Source organism: Eurytemora carolleeae, unplaced genomic scaffold, assembly GCF_000591075.1.
Source record: "Eurytemora carolleeae unplaced genomic scaffold, Eaff_2.0 scaffold98, whole genome shotgun sequence".
NCBI lineage: Eukaryota > Metazoa > Arthropoda > Copepoda > Calanoida > Temoridae > Eurytemora > Eurytemora carolleeae.
In genome coordinates, this window is record NW_019396078.1 from 239,206 (window position 1) to 260,576 (window position 21,371).

The 21,371-nt window shown below is 31.3% G+C and overlaps 2 protein-coding genes across 2 annotated transcripts; one reads left to right on the forward strand and one right to left on the reverse strand.

Annotated features, from left to right (window-relative positions):
* Nucleotides 1–220: 220 nt before the first annotated feature.
* LOC111715123 (uncharacterized) lies at nt 221–2,035 on the reverse strand. The gene is made up of 2 exons (XM_023490392.1): nt 1,036–2,035; nt 221–354 (listed from the first exon to the last, which is right to left on the reverse strand). The coding sequence occupies exon 1, from the start codon at nt 2,012–2,014 to the stop codon at nt 1,043–1,045; it is 972 nt and encodes a 323-aa protein (XP_023346160.1). The 5' UTR covers nt 2,015–2,035; the 3' UTR covers nt 221–354; nt 1,036–1,042.
* Nucleotides 2,036–3,471: 1,436 nt separating this feature from the next.
* On the forward strand, nt 3,472–20,288 carry LOC111715371 (uncharacterized). The gene is made up of 12 exons (XM_023490685.1): nt 3,472–3,538; nt 4,574–4,645; nt 7,373–7,447; nt 8,444–8,505; nt 9,483–9,522; nt 13,681–13,732; nt 13,999–14,040; nt 14,253–14,329; nt 14,602–14,652; nt 17,271–17,328; nt 19,418–19,523; nt 20,113–20,288. The coding sequence occupies exons 5-12, from the start codon at nt 9,493–9,495 to the stop codon at nt 20,261–20,263; spliced, it is 567 nt and encodes a 188-aa protein (XP_023346453.1). The 5' UTR covers nt 3,472–3,538; nt 4,574–4,645; nt 7,373–7,447; nt 8,444–8,505; nt 9,483–9,492; the 3' UTR covers nt 20,264–20,288.
* The last annotated feature ends 1,083 nt before the right edge of the window (nt 20,289–21,371 follow it).

The following is a 21,371-nucleotide window of genomic DNA, read 5'->3' on the forward strand; positions in this document are numbered from 1 at the left end:
ATATTTAACACACAGAGTATAAATAAATATAAAATAGTGTAATTAAAAGATTTTTAAGATATATATGATTTTGTACAAAAATTTATTATAGAACTTTAATCAGTGTATTACTTATTTCATTATTAATCGTCTAAATTTTCAAAAATTTACTTTTTATCTAAAAGTTCTTGTAATATCATAACCTTCGAGGCATGTTGAATCAGTATTTAAATTGTTTCCATTTTAGAATTTACAAATAAAATTTATTTACAAATATTAAAAGCTATAAATATATATTTGAGCAGTGACCTTTACAATGCAATATAAAGGTGTGTATTCCAAAATGGGTGAACTCTTCGAAAATGGCCACACTTGCTGAAAATAAATAAAGTTAAAAGTTAAAGATTTATTATTATGTTTTTAAGTATTTCATATCCTTACTAAATTCTGAGTATTGTATTGGCTAAATTATAATATTTATGTAAAAGTTCTTTAAATCCAATTTTAGTTCCAACAGACTTTTCAATTGGTTATCCCATCTGGAACTTATCTTTCATTTAACAGTAATATCTTTTTAGACAAATTTGATTAAACTTTTAGTATTGTCCTTTGTTAAGGTATGGCATTCTAAGTTTAAGTCATGATTCTTTAAGATGTTAGATAATTTCCTAAACAGTAACTTCCCATTGTATTTTCTTAAATAGCAACTATGCAATATCCCAAGGAGCAACTTCCCAAGCCTGTCCTAGCAGTAGCGCTTAGCTCCCTATCCTGTTCTAGATGCTGGGCTTGGCCCCTAGTACATTCTTGCCACAGCACTCTGCCCCCATTGCAGCCTTCAGAGCATCAAAAGGATTAACCTAACTTGGGAAGTTGCCACTTGGTAAATTGAACATTTGGGAGGTTGCCACTAAGGAAAGTGTTACTTGGGAAAACGCACTTCGGAAAATGCCTTTGAGAAAATACCTAACATATTTTAATTTTTTTTGTTCCAACAAAGTCCAAAGCAATTGATAGATACAAATTTTGTTTCAACCTATGACAAAGTGTTATTACCTGATGACTAAAGCCAGTCTTCAAACTGCATCTTGATGCTTTCTTCAATTCTCTCTGCTTCTTCCATAATTTTCTTGGAAAGATCACTGGCAGCCTTTGTCTGCTCTTCCTTTGGCAGTTTCTCTATTTCTTTTAGCTTTTCAGACAAATCCCAAGCTTCCTTTACATTTACACCAACCGCAAAAGCATTTCCAAAAAAAGCCATCCCATACACAAACTTCCCTGCTCTACTGAGGCATTGGAGACTGCTACTATTTCTTGGCTCCGAGGTGCATTTAAAAGCAAATGGAGAATGTTTGCATGTTTTTGGTGACTGAGTTACTGCTGATATTCCTGATAATGCAGCATTACTATTCAGATATCCAGCAATTACTTTGATATGTTCAACAAAACGTGTGTTAGAATCCTCCTGAATCTTTGCAATAAGATTCCTGAGAACTCTTATCTTAGGCATGTTTTCTTTGAACTGTATATCTGAGGTTATTATTGCCAACAACCTGTCCAAGCTTTCCACTTCTGATATCTGCTCGCCCACAAGCTCCTCGATACAATGCTTTATTTCATCCCAAGCTTCCTTCAGTTGCTCATTGATTCTTTTTACTTCAGACAAAGTTTCTTCAGCCAACTTTTCATGTTGATGATTAAAATACATTTTACAAGCAGCAATTCCTGCAGAAACACCACCAGTAACAGCTCCTACAGCTAGAAAGGGCCCAGTAAAAAATGCACTAGCTCCAAGTGCCACTAATGATACAAGGCTAGTTGAAGCTGCAGTAACTGATCCAATTTTCTGCTTTTCCTGCTCTTTAATAGTGACTTTAGCCCATTTATTTCCCACTTCTTTTAGATTTGACACAGAACTTAGTGCAGTATGTCTGTACATACTGAAAGCAGAAAACAAGGGCTCAAAGTTAGTAGATGCAACTTGAAAGTTCTCCTCTACACCTCTAATTCTTCTAATGCTAACTTGGTTAGACATGTTTCCCTGCGAACGATATAAAATGAAGTGAAGTGAAGAGATAAGAAGGGAAGCAGTTAACGCAAAAGTTTTGAATTATTGATAAGGGATAACATACTGTTCGGACTACAGTACATATTTTTTCTTGACAAATCAATTCTCTCTCCCTTTCCCCTACAGATTTTTAAAAGATTTGAACTTTTTTGGATGACAATATTTTTAATGGAGAAAATAGATAATTTTCATGGAAGATAATCCTAAAATAGGATAAAAAAGTTTGTGTGGGGGTTCTGAAGGGCATAGTTTTGAGACCCATTTTAAACAGTCAAAGTGTTTAGACTTTTTGAATGCTTCACAAGAATCTGAGCCGCAAATCCTATTTAAAATTGCATGCTAGACAAGTTTGCTTTTTTCACTAGGCAAAATTTTTAACTCTGATTAAAGATATTGCCCAAAACGATTTCTCAAAATGATAAGAAAGTCATTTTTCGATTTTTTGTTTTGAAAATTCGTTTTGGTCTATGTTTTGAACCAGAGTAAAATTTTTTTCTTTTTGTAATAAAAGCATATTTGTGTAAAATGAAATTTTAAAATAGAATTTGCATCTTAGGTTCTTGTGTAGACTTTTAAAAGCCTGAAACCATTGAATCAGTACAGTACAGTACAGTACAGTACAGTACAGAATGGGATAATTCTTTAAAAACGTAAACACTGACAAAAGTTGGTAACCACTGTGAAGTACAACATTGGAAACCATCTAAATATTCTTTGATTCTGATAAATTTCCCATCTGATTTTTTTGGTTCATTAAAATATTCTTCTTAACAACTTTATTCAATACAAAATAAATCAACAATAGTATTCTCATTTGTAGTCTCATTCTATCTTCATACATATTGCTGTAATGAGTTGCTTTTCGCAGAGCTCTCCATTGATTAAGGTTTAATCAAAGACTTGATCCAATAATTTTGTTAGCATTAAAATACAATTGAACTAGGTTTTTAGGGCGCTTATTTAAATTTGTTTACATTTTAAAACGTGATGTCCCACAAAAAATTTGGGCCCGATCGGTTCAGCCGTTTTGACGTTTATTGGATACAAGCAAACAGACAGACAAACAAACAGACAGACAAGCCAAATTTATATATAGATAGAAACCAAGTTTTTTCCAATTCAGATTTGTCAAGTTATTTTAGAGTTGAAATAAATTGTTTGAATTTGGAGAAATGTATATAAATAAACACTAAACCTTAAAAAAAAAACTTTTTAAATCTATGGCCTAACCTTTTAACAATAGTGTACCTTGCTTTGTAAAAACCCCCCTGACGAAGAAATCCACAAGTTAGAGATGTTTTACTACATGCGCACATTTATGTTCAAAAGGGATACACTGAGAATTGTTTGTGAAGTGCTCAAGTCAGTTTTATTCGTTTATTTTGAATTTACACTTTTTTGAAAAATGATTTGTTTGTTTTTAGAGAAGATTGTAGTACATCAAGAAGATTCCGCTTTTGCCTTACACCTGTACATATACAAACACAAAAGGCAAAAATTACAAATTTTACATGAAACTATGCATACTTAAAGGGAGTGTTCGCGATAAATGAAAGGGGGTATAGGCTAAATGCGATAAAAAATCACTTTTGATCGCTACTAATCTTACTTCTATCAGTTGCGTCTATAAGGAGAAAATTGTTAAGGACGTCTCATACCGAATAACTTAGCGCCCATACAAATTCAGAAAATTGCAACATATGACTTAGACCATAAAAATCAATTTAATTTTAAACAAATCATTCAGATATTACACCCTATAGCCATCGATTATCTTTCGCCACATTTGTATATAGTTTATATTTTATAATATTTTTTAGTTAATTTGTTTTGAATTTGATTATTTCTCTTGTTGCTTGCGCATCTATCTAAGAATGCCGTGCACCACTCACATTTTTCGAAATCAGTTAAAACGTTTTCTAAAGTCATATGTTGCAATTTTCTGAATTTGTATGGGCGCTAAGTTATTCGGTATGAGACGTCTTTAACAATTTTCTCCTTATAGACGCTACTGATAGAAGTCAAATTAGTGGCGATCAAAAGCGCTTTTTTATCGCATTAAGCCTGTACCCCCTTTCATTTTTCGCGAACACTCCCTTTAATATACAGGGAGGTTTAAGGTAACAGATATTTGATGTGTTCAGTTATTTTTCAAGAAAGAAATTTTGTAAACATTCAAGTCCTGATCCACAAATTGCGCAAATTTATATATGGTATTTCTGGGTCCTAGGTCTCCTAACCGTCTCAATATATCTATGTAGAAGCAACTAAACTGTATTTATAGGGTCCTAGGTATCCTAACGGTCTCAATATATCTATAAAAGAGCAACTAAACTGTATATTTAGGGTCCTAGGTCTCCTAATGGACTCAATATATCAATAGGAGCCACTAAACTGTATATTTAGGGTCCTAAGTCCCATGACGGACTCAATATATCAATAGGAGCAACTAAACTGTATATTTAGGGTCCTAGGTCTTCTAATGGACTCAATATATCAACAGAAGCAACTAAACTGTATATTTAGGGTCCTAGGTCTCCTAATGGACTCAATATATCAATAGGAGCAACTAAACCAAGAGCAGGAACTAATATACAGGTAAATTATTAATGAAGAAAGTCCAATTCTAAATTCAAAACTTAGAAACCAACATTTTGAAAAACTAGATATTCGTTAAACCCAAACTCTAGCAAGTACCAATCATAACTCATGAATCCATGGACCAATTTGCCTCAAATTTTGATTGGGGAACTCAGTAGAAACACGGAACAATAAACAAAGAATTCCGAGAAAGGAAAAGCTCTGCCAAAAATACCATATGGACAGAGATTACACAAAACACTGATATTAAAACCCTCTGTGCATAATACACTTAATAATATACTTAGTCTTTAATACACTTAATAATATACTTTGTCTTTAATACACTTAATAATATACTTTGTTTTTAATATACTTAATAATATACTTAGTCTTTAATATACTTAATAATATACTTAGTCTTTAATACACTTAATAATATAATTTGTCTTTAATACACTTAATAATATACTTAGTCTGTAATACACTTAATAATATACTTTGTCTTTAATATACTTAATAATATACTTAGTCTTTAATATACTTAATAATATACTTTGTCTTTATTATACTTAATAATATACTTAGTCTTTAATATACTTAATAATATACTTTGTCTTTAATATACTTAATAATATACTTTGTCTTTAATATACTTAATAATATACTTGGTCTTCAATATACTAAATAATATACTTGGTCTTCAATATACTAAATAATATACTTAGTCTTTAATACACTTAATAATATACTTTGTCTTTAATACACTTAATAATATTCTTAGTCTTTAATAAACTTAATAATATACTTTGTCTTTAATATACTTAATAATATACTTTGTCTTTAATATAATTAATAATATACTTAGTCTTTAATATACTTAATAATATACTTAGTCTTTAATATACTTAATAATATACTTAGTCTTTAATACACTTAATAATATACTTTGTCTTTAATACACTTAATAATATAATTAGTCTTTAATGTACTTAATAATATACTGAGTCTTTAATACACTTAATAACATACTTAGTCTTTAATATACTTAATAATATACTTAGTCTTTAATATACTTAATAATATATTTTGTCTTTAATACACTTAATAATATACTTAGTCTTTAATACACTTTATAATATACTTAGTCTTTAATATAATAATATGCTTAGTCTTTAATACATTTTATAATATACTTAGTCTTTAATATACTTAATAATATGCTTAGTCTTTAATATACTTAATAATATACTTTGTCTTTAATATACTTAATAATATTCTTAGTCTTTAATGTACTTAATAATATTCTTTGTCTTTAATACACTTAATAATATGCTTAGTCTTTAATGTACTTAATAATATAGTTTGTCTTTAATATACTTAATAATATGCTTAGTCTTTAATATACTTAATAATATACTTAGTCTTTAATATACTTAATAATATACTTTGCCCGACACTATTTTCCATATTTTATCCCATTCAACAGAATTCAATATAAATAATTAAAGTTTTATTACCAGCACACCAAAAAACGTCGTAAAAACGTATAAATACTTTAAATTTTCTTTTTTTATATGAAGTAACGTATGTTGCATGTTTACAGATTAGTATATTTTGATGCTAAGTAACAATATTTTTTAAACTAATAAAACAACAATAATCCTATATCTGTATAAACTCTAGTAATGGAAGAAGAGAATAAGGAAAGTGGATATATTTGGTATCTATATATTATCTATGCTCCTTAAGACCATTATATATTCCTGGATATCTGGAAGAACCATATTAAATTATCATTTTTATATATTAAACATCAGTCTTCATGTACCCGCCTCTCTTTCTACTCTTCTCCTCCTCCTCTCTACCTGCTCTTTCTACCCTCCTTCTCCACTCTTTCTATTCTTCTCCTCCTTCTCTCTACCTACCCTTTCTACCCTCCTTCTCCACTCTTTCTATTCTTCTCCTCCTTCTCTCTACCTGCCCTTTCTACCCTCCTTCTCTTTTCTTCTCTCCCTATCCTTCTTTTTTCTCCCCTCTCATCCTATCCCTCGTTCACCACAGGACATCTTTCTTTCCCAGGAAATGGTATGGGGGGAATTATTGTTTAGAAAGGGAAATACCCCCCCCCCTCCAAAAGTAAATCCCCCTCCTCCCCCTAACCCTCTATTGTGGCAAAGTTATGCTTTGTATAGCTGTCTGATAAATACCGGGGAATAATTGAAATAGAAACTGTGTCACAAAAAAAACACTGACTTCAATTGCAGATTTTTTAACACTTAAGTTTTTAAATTAGCATGGCTTCTAAAAAAGTTTATAAAAAGGGATGCATTTTTAATAAAAGCCCATAAATAATACAATGTGAATTTTTTTTTGGACAGATTATTGCATAAGATTTGAAATGAAACTTTGATTTAATTTTCATTGTATAGCATCTAAATGGATTGTGAACACTAAACAGCCATGTTTCTCAGTTTTATTGTAAATTATTACAGATAACGAAGATAAAACAAGTAATAAGTTCTGCCACAAATATTAAATCATATTAAAAAGATGAAACTATAGACTCCCATGTTCGATTCACATTTAAACCTTTGTCAGATTTTAGATGGATGAGACATTCTTACTTTTCCAGCTGAAATATAGTTATTTGCAATTGCAGTTTTAAAAAAAATCAAATTTGAAAAATTAGCATTTTTAAAGATAGAAATGTTAACTTTAATGTTTATAGTTGTTTTGCTTTAGATAGAGCCTGAGGAAGTAAAAAACATTCAGCAAAACATTGATTATGTGATCAAAAAACTTCAGAAAATTCATAAGGTTAGTTTTTTCAATTCTTAAACAATTGAAAAATCATTATTTTAGTAAATATATCTAATATATAATTATAAGTATAATAAATATATAAATAAATTTACTAAAAAAGCTATGATTAATATCGAAATGATTAGTAATATATATTATTGCTAGGCTTATTGGGCGCTTCCCGATTATTTCCTTTTTACGTCTTAAAACCATTGACAAAGTTTCTTTTTACTTCAAAAATCTCAGTATCAAGTTGATGAACTAAAATCTCAATACCAAGTTGATGAACTAAAATCTCAGTATCAAGTTGATGTACTAAAATCTCAATACCAAGTTGATGTACTAAAATCTCAGTATCAAGTTGATGTACTAAAATCTCAGTATCAAGTTGATTTACTAATGTACATAGACATAATTTAAATTAAAGGGACAATAGACATAATCTATATTAAAGGGACAATAAACGTAATTCAAATTAAAGGAACAATGGACATAATTTAAATTAAAGGGACAATAGACATAATCTATATTAAAGGGACAATAGACATAATTCAAATTAAAGGGAAAATAGACATAATTTAAATTGAAGAGACAATGGACATAATTTAGATTCAAGGGACAATAGACCTAATTTAGATTAATGGGACAATAGACATAATTTAAATTCAAGGGACAATAGACCTAATTTAGATTAAAGGGACAATAGACATAATTTAAATGTATCCTCTATTCAAAGACTGGCAGTAGATTCGAGATATCCTTTATTTCTAACTAAAATACTTTTTTCGAAATATGGTTTATTTTTAATTAAAATTGAAAGTTTATGCTGCAAACGTTATTAATAAAATCAGAATTAATCATGTTTTAAGGTGAAAAAATAACTTGAAAAGGACCGTTCCGTTGTGAATCCGATTAACAGATATTTTACACTCTTCAATTGGAGGATCAATTGAATATACGTTTACAGTCCCTTTAAAATAAAACCTCCTTTAATGATAGAATTATTTCTAGACTGTTCTGTGGAATACTTACATTGGAAGATCTTTTGTGGATAAAATTCCGCTCTCTACAAGGAAAATTATATATCTTAAACTTTTTCAACCTATTTTAAAACTTTTAAACTTATCCCATATTCTTCCTGTTTCACAGATTTTCTCATAATCATAACTTTTGGATAAGAAAATAACTTTTTAGCAAAAAAGTATTTTGCTTTAAATACAGGGTTACCCAAGGTTATAATGCGAGGAAAGTTAATTGCAGTTGCGTACATATTTACACCAGTTCTCTCTGGACGAAATTTGTGAACAAGAATAGATGCATCAGTGTTCGTCTAGTATCCGAGAAGGATAAAAGCATTGAATTTTGAAAATTTTGCTAATTCACATAATACTTTCATATGACCAAAATATTTCATTGATTTTTTATGTGAAAGATGGATCCCATGTCAGGCTGTGAGTGACATCCGTCTTGTGTTTACATTACCCCCGGAGACATTACACTGCAGTACAAAAGATACTCCTGAAATAACTTTCCTTGCATTAGTACCTTGGGGTTACCCAACAACCCTCAGCATTAAACTTCAATTTAAAAACTCAATAAAAGAAAATAGTTTTGGCAGAAACCCGAATTCCCCTCTAAATCGCTATATTCAAAACTATGGCTTTAGGTCGTCTTTAAAGCCTCGTCCTTTGTTGACCGGGGTCACTGAAAACTAACCAGGAGGAGAAGGTCAAATTCAATTGACATTCCTGTTACTTTACTGTTACTTTGTTACTCCGTTTCTCCTAAACGCACAAGTGTAAAAACAAATTTAGTTGGTTACCTACATATTATGAATTAAAACATCTTCTTTTCTTCTCAATAGGTTTTCAATAAGAGGAGCTATGATAACAAAAATCAGATTTCAATCATACGTGAATTTTACTTTAGTGTGAAGTGCTGAATTATTTCCTTTAAAAAAAATCCGAACTTTTTATTACTTATCAGAGGGGAAATGTCAAAATCTGAAATTTTGAAATAAAAATTGTAAATAAATATGTTTTCTAAATAGTTCTACTCCGATGGAGGAACGAAATATTAACAATGTTGAGGTAAGATTTTATTCAATGTTTGAGTTCTGTTAAAAATCACCAATTATAACGTTTTCTTAGAAAGTGATGTGGTAAGGTGTCATTTACACCCCATTTACACCCCATTACACCCCATTTTCACCCCATTTACACCCCATTACACCCCATTTTCACCCCATTTACACCCCATTACACCCCATTTTCACCCCATTTACACCCCATTTACACCCCATTTACACCCCATTTTCACCCTTATTAGTATTTAAATTGATAAAGGGGAAAATGTACAGAGTGTAATAAAAATGAAAAAACAATGAGATAAGAAAGAAGGTTGATAGAGGTTATTTAGATTTATAAGTACAGGATTGAAAAATCAAAGCTAACATGTTCAATGTTCAGTATAAACTATTAGAAATTATATTTTTGCTAGAAAACAGTTGTCGATGAATTCCATAGTTTGTGGGGATAGTGCAATGATCGACATCCCTATTCTCACCTCTCCCCTTCTCCCTATATAGTTTAGAGGGGATAGTGCAATTTTCCTCAACTCACCCCCTTCTCCCCCCTTGTAATTTATAAATGATCAACATGATTATTTAACGATTACCCCCATGAAGTTAATAATCAGTATTCGATAAAATGGAATAAATATTAGAATAATATTTCACATCAGTCTTCATCATATTTATATTACGAAAAAAAAACACAATTTCTTTGTTGACTTAATAATACATTTTAGCAACAAAAATGATAGCTGGGAGTTTTTACAAACTGAGATTTAGTGTGAGGATCATTTTTGTATTCTGAAAATTCCAAAATCACAATTTAATGGAAATATTAAGTGCCCCTCCATATATAGATTGACACGTTCGATTAACAAGGAAACCATTACACTTTTGTCTGTTCAAGAATAATGGAGATATCCTGGTTTTCTAAACACTGTCGTTAACGATATTAATAGTATTCTGACAAAATATACAGTTTAACCCAAGGTTATAATGCAAGGAAAGTTAATTGCAGTTGCGTATACTCTGCATACATATTGAAATCGGTTCTCTCTGGGCGGAATTTGCAAACAAGAATAGATGCATCAGTGTACGTTTAGTATCCGAGGAGGTTAAAAGCATTAAATTTTGATAATTTTGATAATTAACATAATAGTTTCATTTGACCAGAATATTTCATAGATTATTTTGTGAAAATTCATTCCATGCCAGGCTGTGACATCCGTCTTGTGTTTACTTTTCCGCCCAAATACAGTACACTGTAGTACAAAAAATGCGTGCACCTCTGAAATAACTTTCCTCGCATTAGTACCTTGGTTTAACCCAGAATATGACAATTTTTCAATAGGTTTTACCTAGGTTTATACTATCTATTTTTATACTTTGCTTGTCTGTCTGTTTGTTTGTCAATCTGTCTGTCCGGTTGTATCCAATAAACGTCAAAACGGCTGAACCGATCAGGCCAAAAAATTTTGTGGGGCCTCGTGTGACCCCTGGGAAGGTTTATGAATGATCGTATTTTCAAAAATTCCACAAATTTTTTTATAAAATCCTTGAAGTTTTTGTTTTACATTGTACACAAAGAGAACATGGAAATAGAAGATGGGCGCGAAGCGCCCTAATAGCCTGGTTATATATAAATCTCTGTAATTGCACAGAAGGTCCCACGAAAATTTTCAGGTTTAGTAATTCTGCTGTCATTTGTTTTTTAATTTTTTCTTCTTTTTTAATTTCACTATTTTATTCATTTCATGTCAGAGTGTTTTATCCTTGATGTAATGGATCAGAAAATATTAACAACAGAATATTTTTGAAAAATAAATATTGGCAAATATTTAGTATTAATCTGCTAGAATATATAATCGTAGCTCTTTTATATTTCCTATCTTATAAAGTAAAAAACTTAAAAATGATTATTATTGTAAGAAAGGAACTAAATACTTGCCACCAACTCTAATTTTTGATTCCCTATATCTTTGTAAATCTTTTTTAAACCTTAAAAATTTTAACTTTTTCATACTTTGATCCAACAGAACTTATAGTTTGATATTTTAAATGTCTATAGCATCAGGTTGAAAAGATATAAAGTTTAAAAAGTTAGAGTTTGAGGCCTGTGTTTATTTCTTTAATAATAAGTAAGTGACAAGACAACAGCAAAATTCAAAAAGCTACGAACAAAAAAACTTTAAAACCTGGAAGACAAGGATACGCTAGGGGGAAGAAAGATTGCCCCCCCCCCTATACTGCGTATCCTGGCTTTTATAGCACCAGATCACGGCAGGGCCGGGATCGGGTTAACATCATGTAGTACATAATAAACAAAAAGTTACAAATAATGAACTAAATATTAATAATTTATTTATGAACTTTTACATTGTAACCGTTTCTATACTTTATCATTTTAAATGTCATGATGACAATATACTGCAGTCTAGTTTTCCCCCTCTCTTGGAGTTTATTATTTATTCAACAAAATTGATCAATTTATAGTAAAATTATCGATTTTAAATTACATTTTGGAAATCTAACAGAGAGACTTAAGATTGTGTAAACGTTTGTATATTTATCACGCATTATGATTTTACACAAATGAAAAAGAAAAAGATAGAATTAAACAATTTCTTAAAAGAGTAGGAAAATTAAAAGATTGATTTTTAAACGGACTGTAGATCTAATTTATTGAGTAGCATTTCCGATTCACAAGGGAAGGTACCCTTCAAACATGAGTAACAATGAGGAAGATATTGTCGTTTTTTATCTTCAAACGTGTGGCTGCTATATCCGCAAGTCAATTTTATAGAGAAACCAAAATTACAAATAATCATATTTTTCAGCTAAAAATATAGACATATAGACATCACCCAGAGTTTTAAAGGAAAAACTGTTTTAAGTTTAATAATATAATTATTATTATTAATAGTACAAGAAATTTATTTCCCTACTTTCCCATTTTAAAGTTTTCTTTTTGAATCTGACAGTTGCAGACAACTGATATGTCTGAAAGGCCCGGATTACAGTGCAAATTTATGCTTAATTTTGGCGCAGTCTGCAAGTTTGCAACAATTTCTGTGCAAATAATGTAGACTATCAAATCTTAACATCAACTATTAAACCCACTTTCTGCAGTCTTAATCTTTAGATTACAGAATATATTTTTACTGCACTAAATTGACCGTTTAAAAAAGTTATAATTGCCGGAAGACGAAAATGTTGTGGAATGGAAGATCCAAAAGTTGTGGCTTATGGCTGCTGGAAGGCAAAAAGCATATTAGTGGTATGAATATGGAAGGAAAAATAGTTGTGGCTCATAGCCGCTGTCTCCTTCAATATGTAAAGTTGGTGTTCGTGTATTTATCTGCAATACCAGATAAGTTGTTATAGATAGGGCCAAGCAAAGTGTCGTTAAAAATGGAAGTTTTTGAAAATTAGCGGAAAAGTCTGCTAACGAACGACTAACCCCGTTAGTTTTTAAATCGTTAACTAGCAGAAACAGCTGTTTTTCAAAATGGATGTGTTTCAAATTAACCGGCGACCTTCGATTCTTTTATCTGTTTAAAATTGGATGAAACTTGCTGAAAATACATTTTAGGAAACAAACGTTTTCTAAGAGTTTTAACTATCCATTAACGAACGGCTTGAATAAAGTTAGAACGTAGTTATCCCTATTTAAAGATGGCGGGAATTCTAAAAATCCACGAATTGAATTCCATCATTTGCCCAACTATTTCTACTATTTCTACAATTTCTACTGCAGCAAAGTTGAAGAAATTCAAACAAAAGTTGTAAAAGCTCAATGAATGTAGTTTTCACACTTTATTCCAGAGATAAAATATGCTTTATTTTATGGGTTTATTTTCTTTTTTTCATTTTTTCCATTTTCCACTGGAATTTCAACATTTAAAGGAAAATATCTGATGTTTGACAGATGGTAAAATAGTGTCCGAATTTAATGAATTTAAGCCGCGTCTCAAATCCCCCAAAAACTGGTTTCAATCGAGCGCCGGCTGAAATCTTGAAATTTTTTTTTTGATTTTAATCCAATATAAAATGAAAAAGTATTTGCTCGAATGATATCTGATGCATCGATCAACAAATATACATTCACGTATCTCCGTCCTTTAGAATTAAATTTACTTAATTTTAATATTTCTTTTTATTAAAAAATCTTGTTTAGGATAAGGGATTTGATCCGAACAATGGTTTATCTTGGAATCCTGACAGTCTAGGTAATAACTGATATGTAAAGGAATTAAGTCTTTGTCACAAATTCTAAAATTCTAAAATCTTTGCAACCTGATGATGTAGGCCTTTGATATTTGAAACTTAGATTATTTGGTCTAACAGGATTAATAGTTTGAAATATCTAAGGTCTACTACATTGGGCTGCAAAGATATATGGATTAAAAAATCAGAGTTTATGACATCGACTCAATTCCCTTCAAAACTAAATTTTATTTTATTTTATTTTATTTTACATTTCTTTTCATTTTAGAATTCATCAGGAAACAATTGGAAGCAGGAGAAATAAATTCAGGTTAGAGAATTGATTCATTGATTTTAGTACCTTGATTGATTTCATTTGATTTTTATCTATCTATCTATCTATCTATCTATCTATCTATCTATCTACTATCTATCTATCTATCTATCTATCTATCTACTATCTATCTATCTATCTATCTCTCTCTATCTATCTATCTATCTATCTATCTATCTATCTATCTATCTATCTATCTATCTATCTAGATGGTATTGTCTGCTTGTACTGCCTGAGATCAGATCCTGAGAATGATTCCGATGAGATAGCCTGGGAAATTCAAAAGGTAAGAAATCTAATTTATTTTATTTTATATATAAGAATTGAATTATGTTGTTATGCGAACATCTTTCTATTTCAAACTAAAAACAATCAAATATAAATTCTTAAGCAGAACATAAAAATATTTTTCAATTGTTTACTTCAAAACTTTCCAATATTTAAAAATATCTTAATTTTTTCTTTTGAACTAAAAATGATTAACGATCGTAATTTAAAACTAGATACATCCATGTCCAGTTTAAGATTCTTAATTTCTGATTTCTATATTTTGTTCAGGTTTTAATTTATCATCTGATGAAAACTGATCTACACAGAAATATAAACGAGGTATATTTTGCTGTGTCATTAAAACCTTTATCTGATCAAGATTGAATGAGATATATTTAAAAATTGGTTTGCTTTTATAGAGAGTGACCGGCTCTATGTAAGGTAGTCGAACTGAGTATGCAGTGTTATGGAAAACTTCTTCCGGATTCATTTGAGACATATTAAACTTTTTAAAGATCTGTAAATCCTGAGTTTGAGCGCAAATTCAACGTTCAAAACTCCTACTTTGGGGGTGGATACGTTTTCAGAATTAGTTTTTTTTAAATTATTAAATTTAAATTATTAAACTTAGGTGCGGTGTACTTTAATTTCTTCAGAAGCCGAAATTACAGAATTTGAGTCGTGGCTTAAATTTAAGGCGCGGCTCAAATATAGTTTTCAGAATAAGTTTCTTTTTAATTATTAAATAACGACAACGAATAATAAAGTGAAAATCATACAGTAATCTAATTAGATAGTTAGGAACATATTTCTCAAAAGAAATTTGTCAATAAATCAAGGCTAGAATCAATTATTTCGTTTTCATTATTATATTGAATTTCTTATTTTCTTTGAATTTATTCAAAGATTTCTTCAAATTCTTCTAATGTCGTCTTTTCAATAATAATTCTAGAAAATCTGCAAAAAATTTTGTGAATAAAGAGAAACCAGAATAATCAGAAAATAGAAACTAATGATTGAACAAGATTACTTATTTTCGATGATAAGATTCATTTTTATTTTCTCAACCTGTTCCTAAACAACTAATTAATTAGTTTACTGTGGAATTTTTTTTACATTTTATGTCGTCGTTTTAATAATTTAATAATTTAATAATTTAAAAACAAAACTAATTCTGAAAGCGTATCCACACCCAAATTAGGAGTTTTGAATGTCGAATTTGCGCTCAAACTCAGGATTTACAGATCTTTAAAAAGTTTAATATGTCTCAAATGAATCCGAAAGAAGTTTTCCACAACAATGCATACTCAGTTCATCTACCTTACATAGTCGGTCACTCCATTTAAATATGGGTTCTCTATAGATGCAATGTGTATCGTTGAGAATCTTGCATGCCCCCATTTTTTTTTAATGGAGGCTCACTTGAAATTACGTTGTATATCGACGCCATATTGTTTTTAAAGATTCTCTGTTAAAGTATAAAATCAAATTAGTATTCAGTATAAAGTTGAGAGTGAGACTTTTGCGAAGCCAGATTTTATTGCTCTTTAGAGAATTCAATCCTAAAATATCTGAATTTTATAAAATTCTAGATCCTTTCTATCCATGTATACTTTCTGTAGAGCAGATATATAGATGTGCAGATATATCAGTTCCATCTCCAAGAGACAAAGAGCATTTATTTAGAGCAGGGTTGGAACTATTGTTCCCTGTATTTAGAGCAGGGTTGGATCTATTGTCCCCTGTATTTAGAGCAGGGTTGGAACTATTGTCCCATGTATTTAGAGCAGGGTTGGAACTATTGTCCCCTGTATTTAGAGCAGGGTTGGATCTATTGTCCCCTGTATTTAGAGCAGGGTTGGAACTATTGTCCCCTGTATTTAGAGCAGGGTTGGAACTATTGTCCCCTGTATTTAGAGCAGGGTTGGAACTATTGTCCCCTGTATTTAGTGCAGGGTTGGAATTATTGTCCCCTGTATTTAGAGCAGGGTTGACCTAATCCGATAGTTTTTTTTACCTCGTAGTCCTAAAACACCCTGTGAGACGTCATTATTATCGGGTAAAAATTAATCCTCGGAGAAAATAAAGTGTAAGGTTTTTTTAAACACCCTTTACTTCAATAACGTTGAAGAAAAGTACTTGAACTAGCCATTCTAAGTCAGGCAACATCTCGCTTTTTTATTTAAAGGGACAGACCGGCTACTGCAGGTAGGTGAACTGAGTATTCAGTGTTGTGGAAAGCTTCTTTAGGATTCATTTGAGACATATAAATCTTTTGAGAGATCTGTAAATCCTGAGTTTGAGCGCAAAGTCGACGGAATTTGGATGGACACGTTTTTCAGAATCGGGTTTTTTTTTAATTATTAAATAACAACGACAAAAAATATAGAAAACATTTGATAGTAAAATAATTTGATGATTAGGAAAATATTTCTGAAAAGAAATTCGTCAATAAATCGAAGTTAGAATTAATTATTTCCTTTTACATCATTTTATTCAATTTCTTATTTTCTATGAATTTGTTCGCAGATTTCTTTAAATTTCGCGTTTTCAATCAAAATTCCAGAAAATCTTCAGAATATCTTTGTGATTAAAGAGAGATTATAGAAACTAATTATTGAATAAGATTACTTATTTTCGATAATAAGAGTTAATTTTTTCCCAACCTGTTCCTAAACAATTAATTAGTTTACTGTGGAATTTGTTTACATTTTTATTATTTAATAATTTAAAAAAACAGTTCTGAAAATATATCTACCCAAAACTACGATTTTGAACGTCGACTTTGCGCTCAAACTCAGGATTTACAAATCTTTAAAAAGTTTTATATGTCTTAAATGAATCCTAAAGAATTCGTCCACAAAACTGCATCTCAGTTTAACTACTTTACATTGTCTCTTTAAATAAAAAATAAATTAATTTTCAAATCTTGACCAAAAAAATGTAATATTTTTAAGGAATCCTGTATGACAAGACAAGGAATGGAACCAGTTTCTAGAAAAGTCAGAACTCCAGGTTTAATTTTATTAATTTTTTTGTAATGGGAGTGACCGAGATTGTATGTTAGTTGAACTGAAAATGTAGTATTGTAGAGAAATATTTAAGGATGCAAAGTCGACATTCAAAATCATCAATGGGGGGGGGGAGGGGTTACGTTTTCAGAATCGATTTGTTTTAAGTTATTAAAAATGTAACAAAAATTCATAGTAAACTATTTAGTTGTTTAGGAACAGGTTTGAGAGAATAAAAATTAACTCTTATCATCGAAAATAAGTAATCTTATTTAGTTATTAGTTTATGTAATCTCTCATTCTTCACAAACATGTTCTGTAAATTTTCTTGAATTTTATTGAAAAGACGACATTTGAAGAATGTGTAGAAATCTGAGAACAGATTCGTAAGGAATAAAAATTCTATATAATGATGAAAAAGAAATAATTGATTCTAACATCGATTTATTGACAAATTTCTATTGAGAAATAGATTCCTGCACATCTAATCGGCTTACTGTGATACTTTATTTTGATGCATTTTCGTCGTCGTTATTTAATAATTACAAAAAAATGATTCTTAAAACGTGCCCACCCAAAATTGATGATTTTAAACGTCGACTTTGCGCTCAAACTCAGTAATTGTACATTGAGCAAACGTTTTTTATGTCTCAAATGATTCCAAAAAAATTCCACAATATTACATTCTCCGTTCAACTACCATACATTGCCAGTCACTCCCTTTAAGAATTCATTTTTTTCAGATTTTTAAAAGATTTTATTAATGATCCAATGATACATGAAACTATCTTATACTCACCCTAGAGTAGATGTGTTCGGTTTTTCAAAATTTGAAATCAAACACGTTTTGACTTGACTTGACTAATTCGTCCACCAGGAATTTGTGAGATGAGAGTTTATTCTGCAGGAACAGAAGACTAGATGACGGAGATTCGGCGGGAATAGAATTCAAAGTATTCCCGCCGTCAACTAGTTTCCCGAATAAGAACAGGGAGAACGGCATTGGTTAGCTTCAGCGCCCCAGCGGCGATGGTACCAGCAGACTGAAACAGCTCTTGACCTCCTACCGTCATCTGGTGCAGTGCTACGACTTGTAGACCGAGTCCGAGAACCACGAGCTCCAGTCCTTGAAGAGGAATCTCGTGGTAGAGCATAAACATCCTCTGACCACAACTCGTCGGCACGAAGAGCCATCCCCCTAGGATCCTTGATCGACTCGGAAAGTAAATGAGCTCGGATATCAGCAGGTAAACGATCTAGGAATAATCCCCTGAAAAAGAAACCAGGCTTCTCGTCTTCAGGCAAAAGGACTAGCATCTTGTCCATCAACTCTGAGGGGCGCTGGTCGGACAACAGGGGTAGACTCTGTAGAGCCTGATAACGTTGAAAATCACTGAGAGAATACATCTGTATGAGGCGTCTTCTAAGAGCTGCATAAGGATCAGCAGGGGGAGCTCGAACCAGATCCAGAAGCCTGCAGGCAACATCTTGAGGAAGAGCAGCAACACAGTGAGTGAATTTTGTTCTTGACACAGTAATCCCCTTGTTCTCAAACTGTGCCTCGGCCTGTAGAAACCAAACTTCAGGAGAATCAGTCCAAAACAAGGGAAGCTTTATGGACACAGTCGTCAGGGGAAGCTGGGCTGCTACCTCCTCCTCAGGCATCTCGTCAGTCGCTACTTATATAATAAATCTCGAAATCGCCGGAAACCCTACTATGGTATTGGGTGTGGAAAACACAGGGACCCGGTCGAAACCAATTTCAGGTGCGTCAGCGAGAGAACTCGGGGTCACCAAAATGTAGCGATGTTTAAATGACAAGAGAAGTAAACAGACTGAATATTTATTATGTAAACGCAGTATTTATACCAGATGCATTTTCTAAACAATAACAAACAAATGCATAATCTAAACAATAACAAACAAATTGTTGTGAACTGTATTCCAGGAATCCAGGGGCGCCACAATTCTTTGAATTTACGTCGTTGCCTTTTTAGACTTTTTATTGAATTGGATCCGCTGACAAAAAAAAACGAAAAATTTATGGAACATTGGTCAAATTGTGATTGAAATTCATGAACATGTTTATGCAGGTCGGGGACATGACGGGTATCTGGTCTACCTGTCCTATCAGCTGGTTGATCATGTCACTTTCCAGCAGGTCATCGGCGAAACAATTCTTTACTCTTCCGATATCAGGTTATTTTTATTATAGAAACTTTTTTAACATCATTATCGTTTTTAAGCTTCTTTCTTTGTATGATCCTGTCTATAACTTGTTAACAAACAAAGGAACTAAACCCACAATTGCTTTGAAGTTCAAACTCTATGGTTCTAACATCTTTACAACCTGAGGGCGAATTTAAAGAATTTGAGTCACGTCTTAAATTTGAGACGTGGCTTAAACATGGTTGGTTCCACTTGAAAATGTATTCTATGTTTTGTTTTAGCTTTGAGCCGTCGCTCAATTGGAACCGTTTTTGGAGATTCATGAGCAATGCGGTTTAAATTCTTTAAATTCGGCCTCCGATATTTCAAAATTTGACTGTTACATTTAGCAGAATTCATAAAAAAGATCAATTTCATTAGGTTGTAAAGTTATGGAGATTAGACAATTATATTTTGATGCAGTAAATTAAGTTCAACCATTGACGGTTTACCCTAGACTTTTTCACATTGCAATTAATTGTTAAACAATATTCATGTTTCTTGTTAAAGATAGCACATTATTTTATGGAATCGAAATAAAAACATTCTTAAAAAATGATAACATTTAAAGATGTTTCAGATCGAAAAAGAAACAGCTGATGAATAGTCTGGGAGAGAACCGGTTTCCAACCCACGTGGAGGAGAAAACAAAGAAAAATATCGAACAGGTAGAAAACCGGTTTCCAACTCACGTGGAGGAAAAAAACACATTGAACATGTTGAAATTTTAAACAAACATATTTTGTCAGATTGATAAATAACAACTTAGATCCGATAACTCATTTTATCAATTAAAAAAAGTCAACAAATTGAAAGAAAAAGATCCTAAACGATTTTTCACTAGTTTACGTAATTTAGAAGATATCAGATATGATCAAGTAATAAATTTAATCAGATATGTACTGTCCCGTCCTGTTTAACTTTATATAGTCTGTGCTTGTAGTGTACTGTCCCGTCCTGTTTAACTTTATATAGTCTGTGCTTGCACTATACTGTCCCGTCCTGTTTAACTTTATATATTCTATACTTGTACTGTACTGTCCCGTCCTGTTTAACTTTATATAGTCTGTACTTGTACTGTACTGTCCCGTCCTGTTTAACTTTATATATTCTGTACTTGCACTGTATTTTCCCGTCCTGTTTAATTTTATATAGTCTGTACTTGTACTGTACTGTCCCGCCCTGTTTAACTTTATAGTCTGTACTTGTACTATACTTTCCCGTCCTGTTTAACTTTATATATTCTGTACTTGTACTGTACTGTCCCGTCCTGTTTAACTTTATATAGTCTGTACTTGTACTGTACTTTCCCGTCCTGTTTAACTTTATAGTCTGTACTTGTACTGTACTGTTCTGTCCTGTTTAACTTTATATAGTCTGTACTTTTACTGTATTTTCCCGTCCTGTTTAATTGTATAATGGCTGTACTTGTACTGTACTGTCCCGTCCTGGTTAACTTTATATAGTCTGTACTTGCACTGTATTTTCCCGTCCTGTTTAATTTTATACAGTCTGTACTTTTACTGTACTTTCCCGTCCTGTTTAAATTTATATATTCTGTACTTGTACTGTACTGTCCGTCCTGTTTAACTTTATATAGTCTGTACTTGTACTGTACTGTCCCGTCCTGTTTAACTTTATATAGTCTGTACTTGTACTGTACAGCTTGATCTAGCTGAAAAAAAGTCTGCACGGTCCTTGAAATGATCAGGAGTTTACAGTGCAATGTAAAAAAAACTGTAAAATAAAATGACCAAATTTAAACAACTTTTGAAAATGTTTAAAACTAAATCCCAACTGGTAGCCAATAAAAATCTACTTATTAATTAAAATGGTCTG

Excerpts from the sequence above, each read along its gene's own strand:
- LOC111715371 (XM_023490685.1), top strand. The coding sequence starts at position 9,493 with ATGGAGGAACGAAATATTAACAATGTTGAG. Across the intron at positions 9,523-13,680 it reads GAAATATTAACAATGTTGAG|GATAAGGGATTTGATCCGAA; the intron begins GTAAGATTTTAT and ends AATCTTGTTTAG. Across the intron at positions 19,524-20,112 it reads CTTTACTCTTCCGATATCAG|ATCGAAAAAGAAACAGCTGA; the intron begins GTTATTTTTATT and ends AAGATGTTTCAG.
- LOC111715123 (XM_023490392.1), bottom strand. The coding sequence starts at position 2,014 with ATGTCTAACCAAGTTAGCATTAGAAGAATTAGAGGTGTAGAGGAGAAC.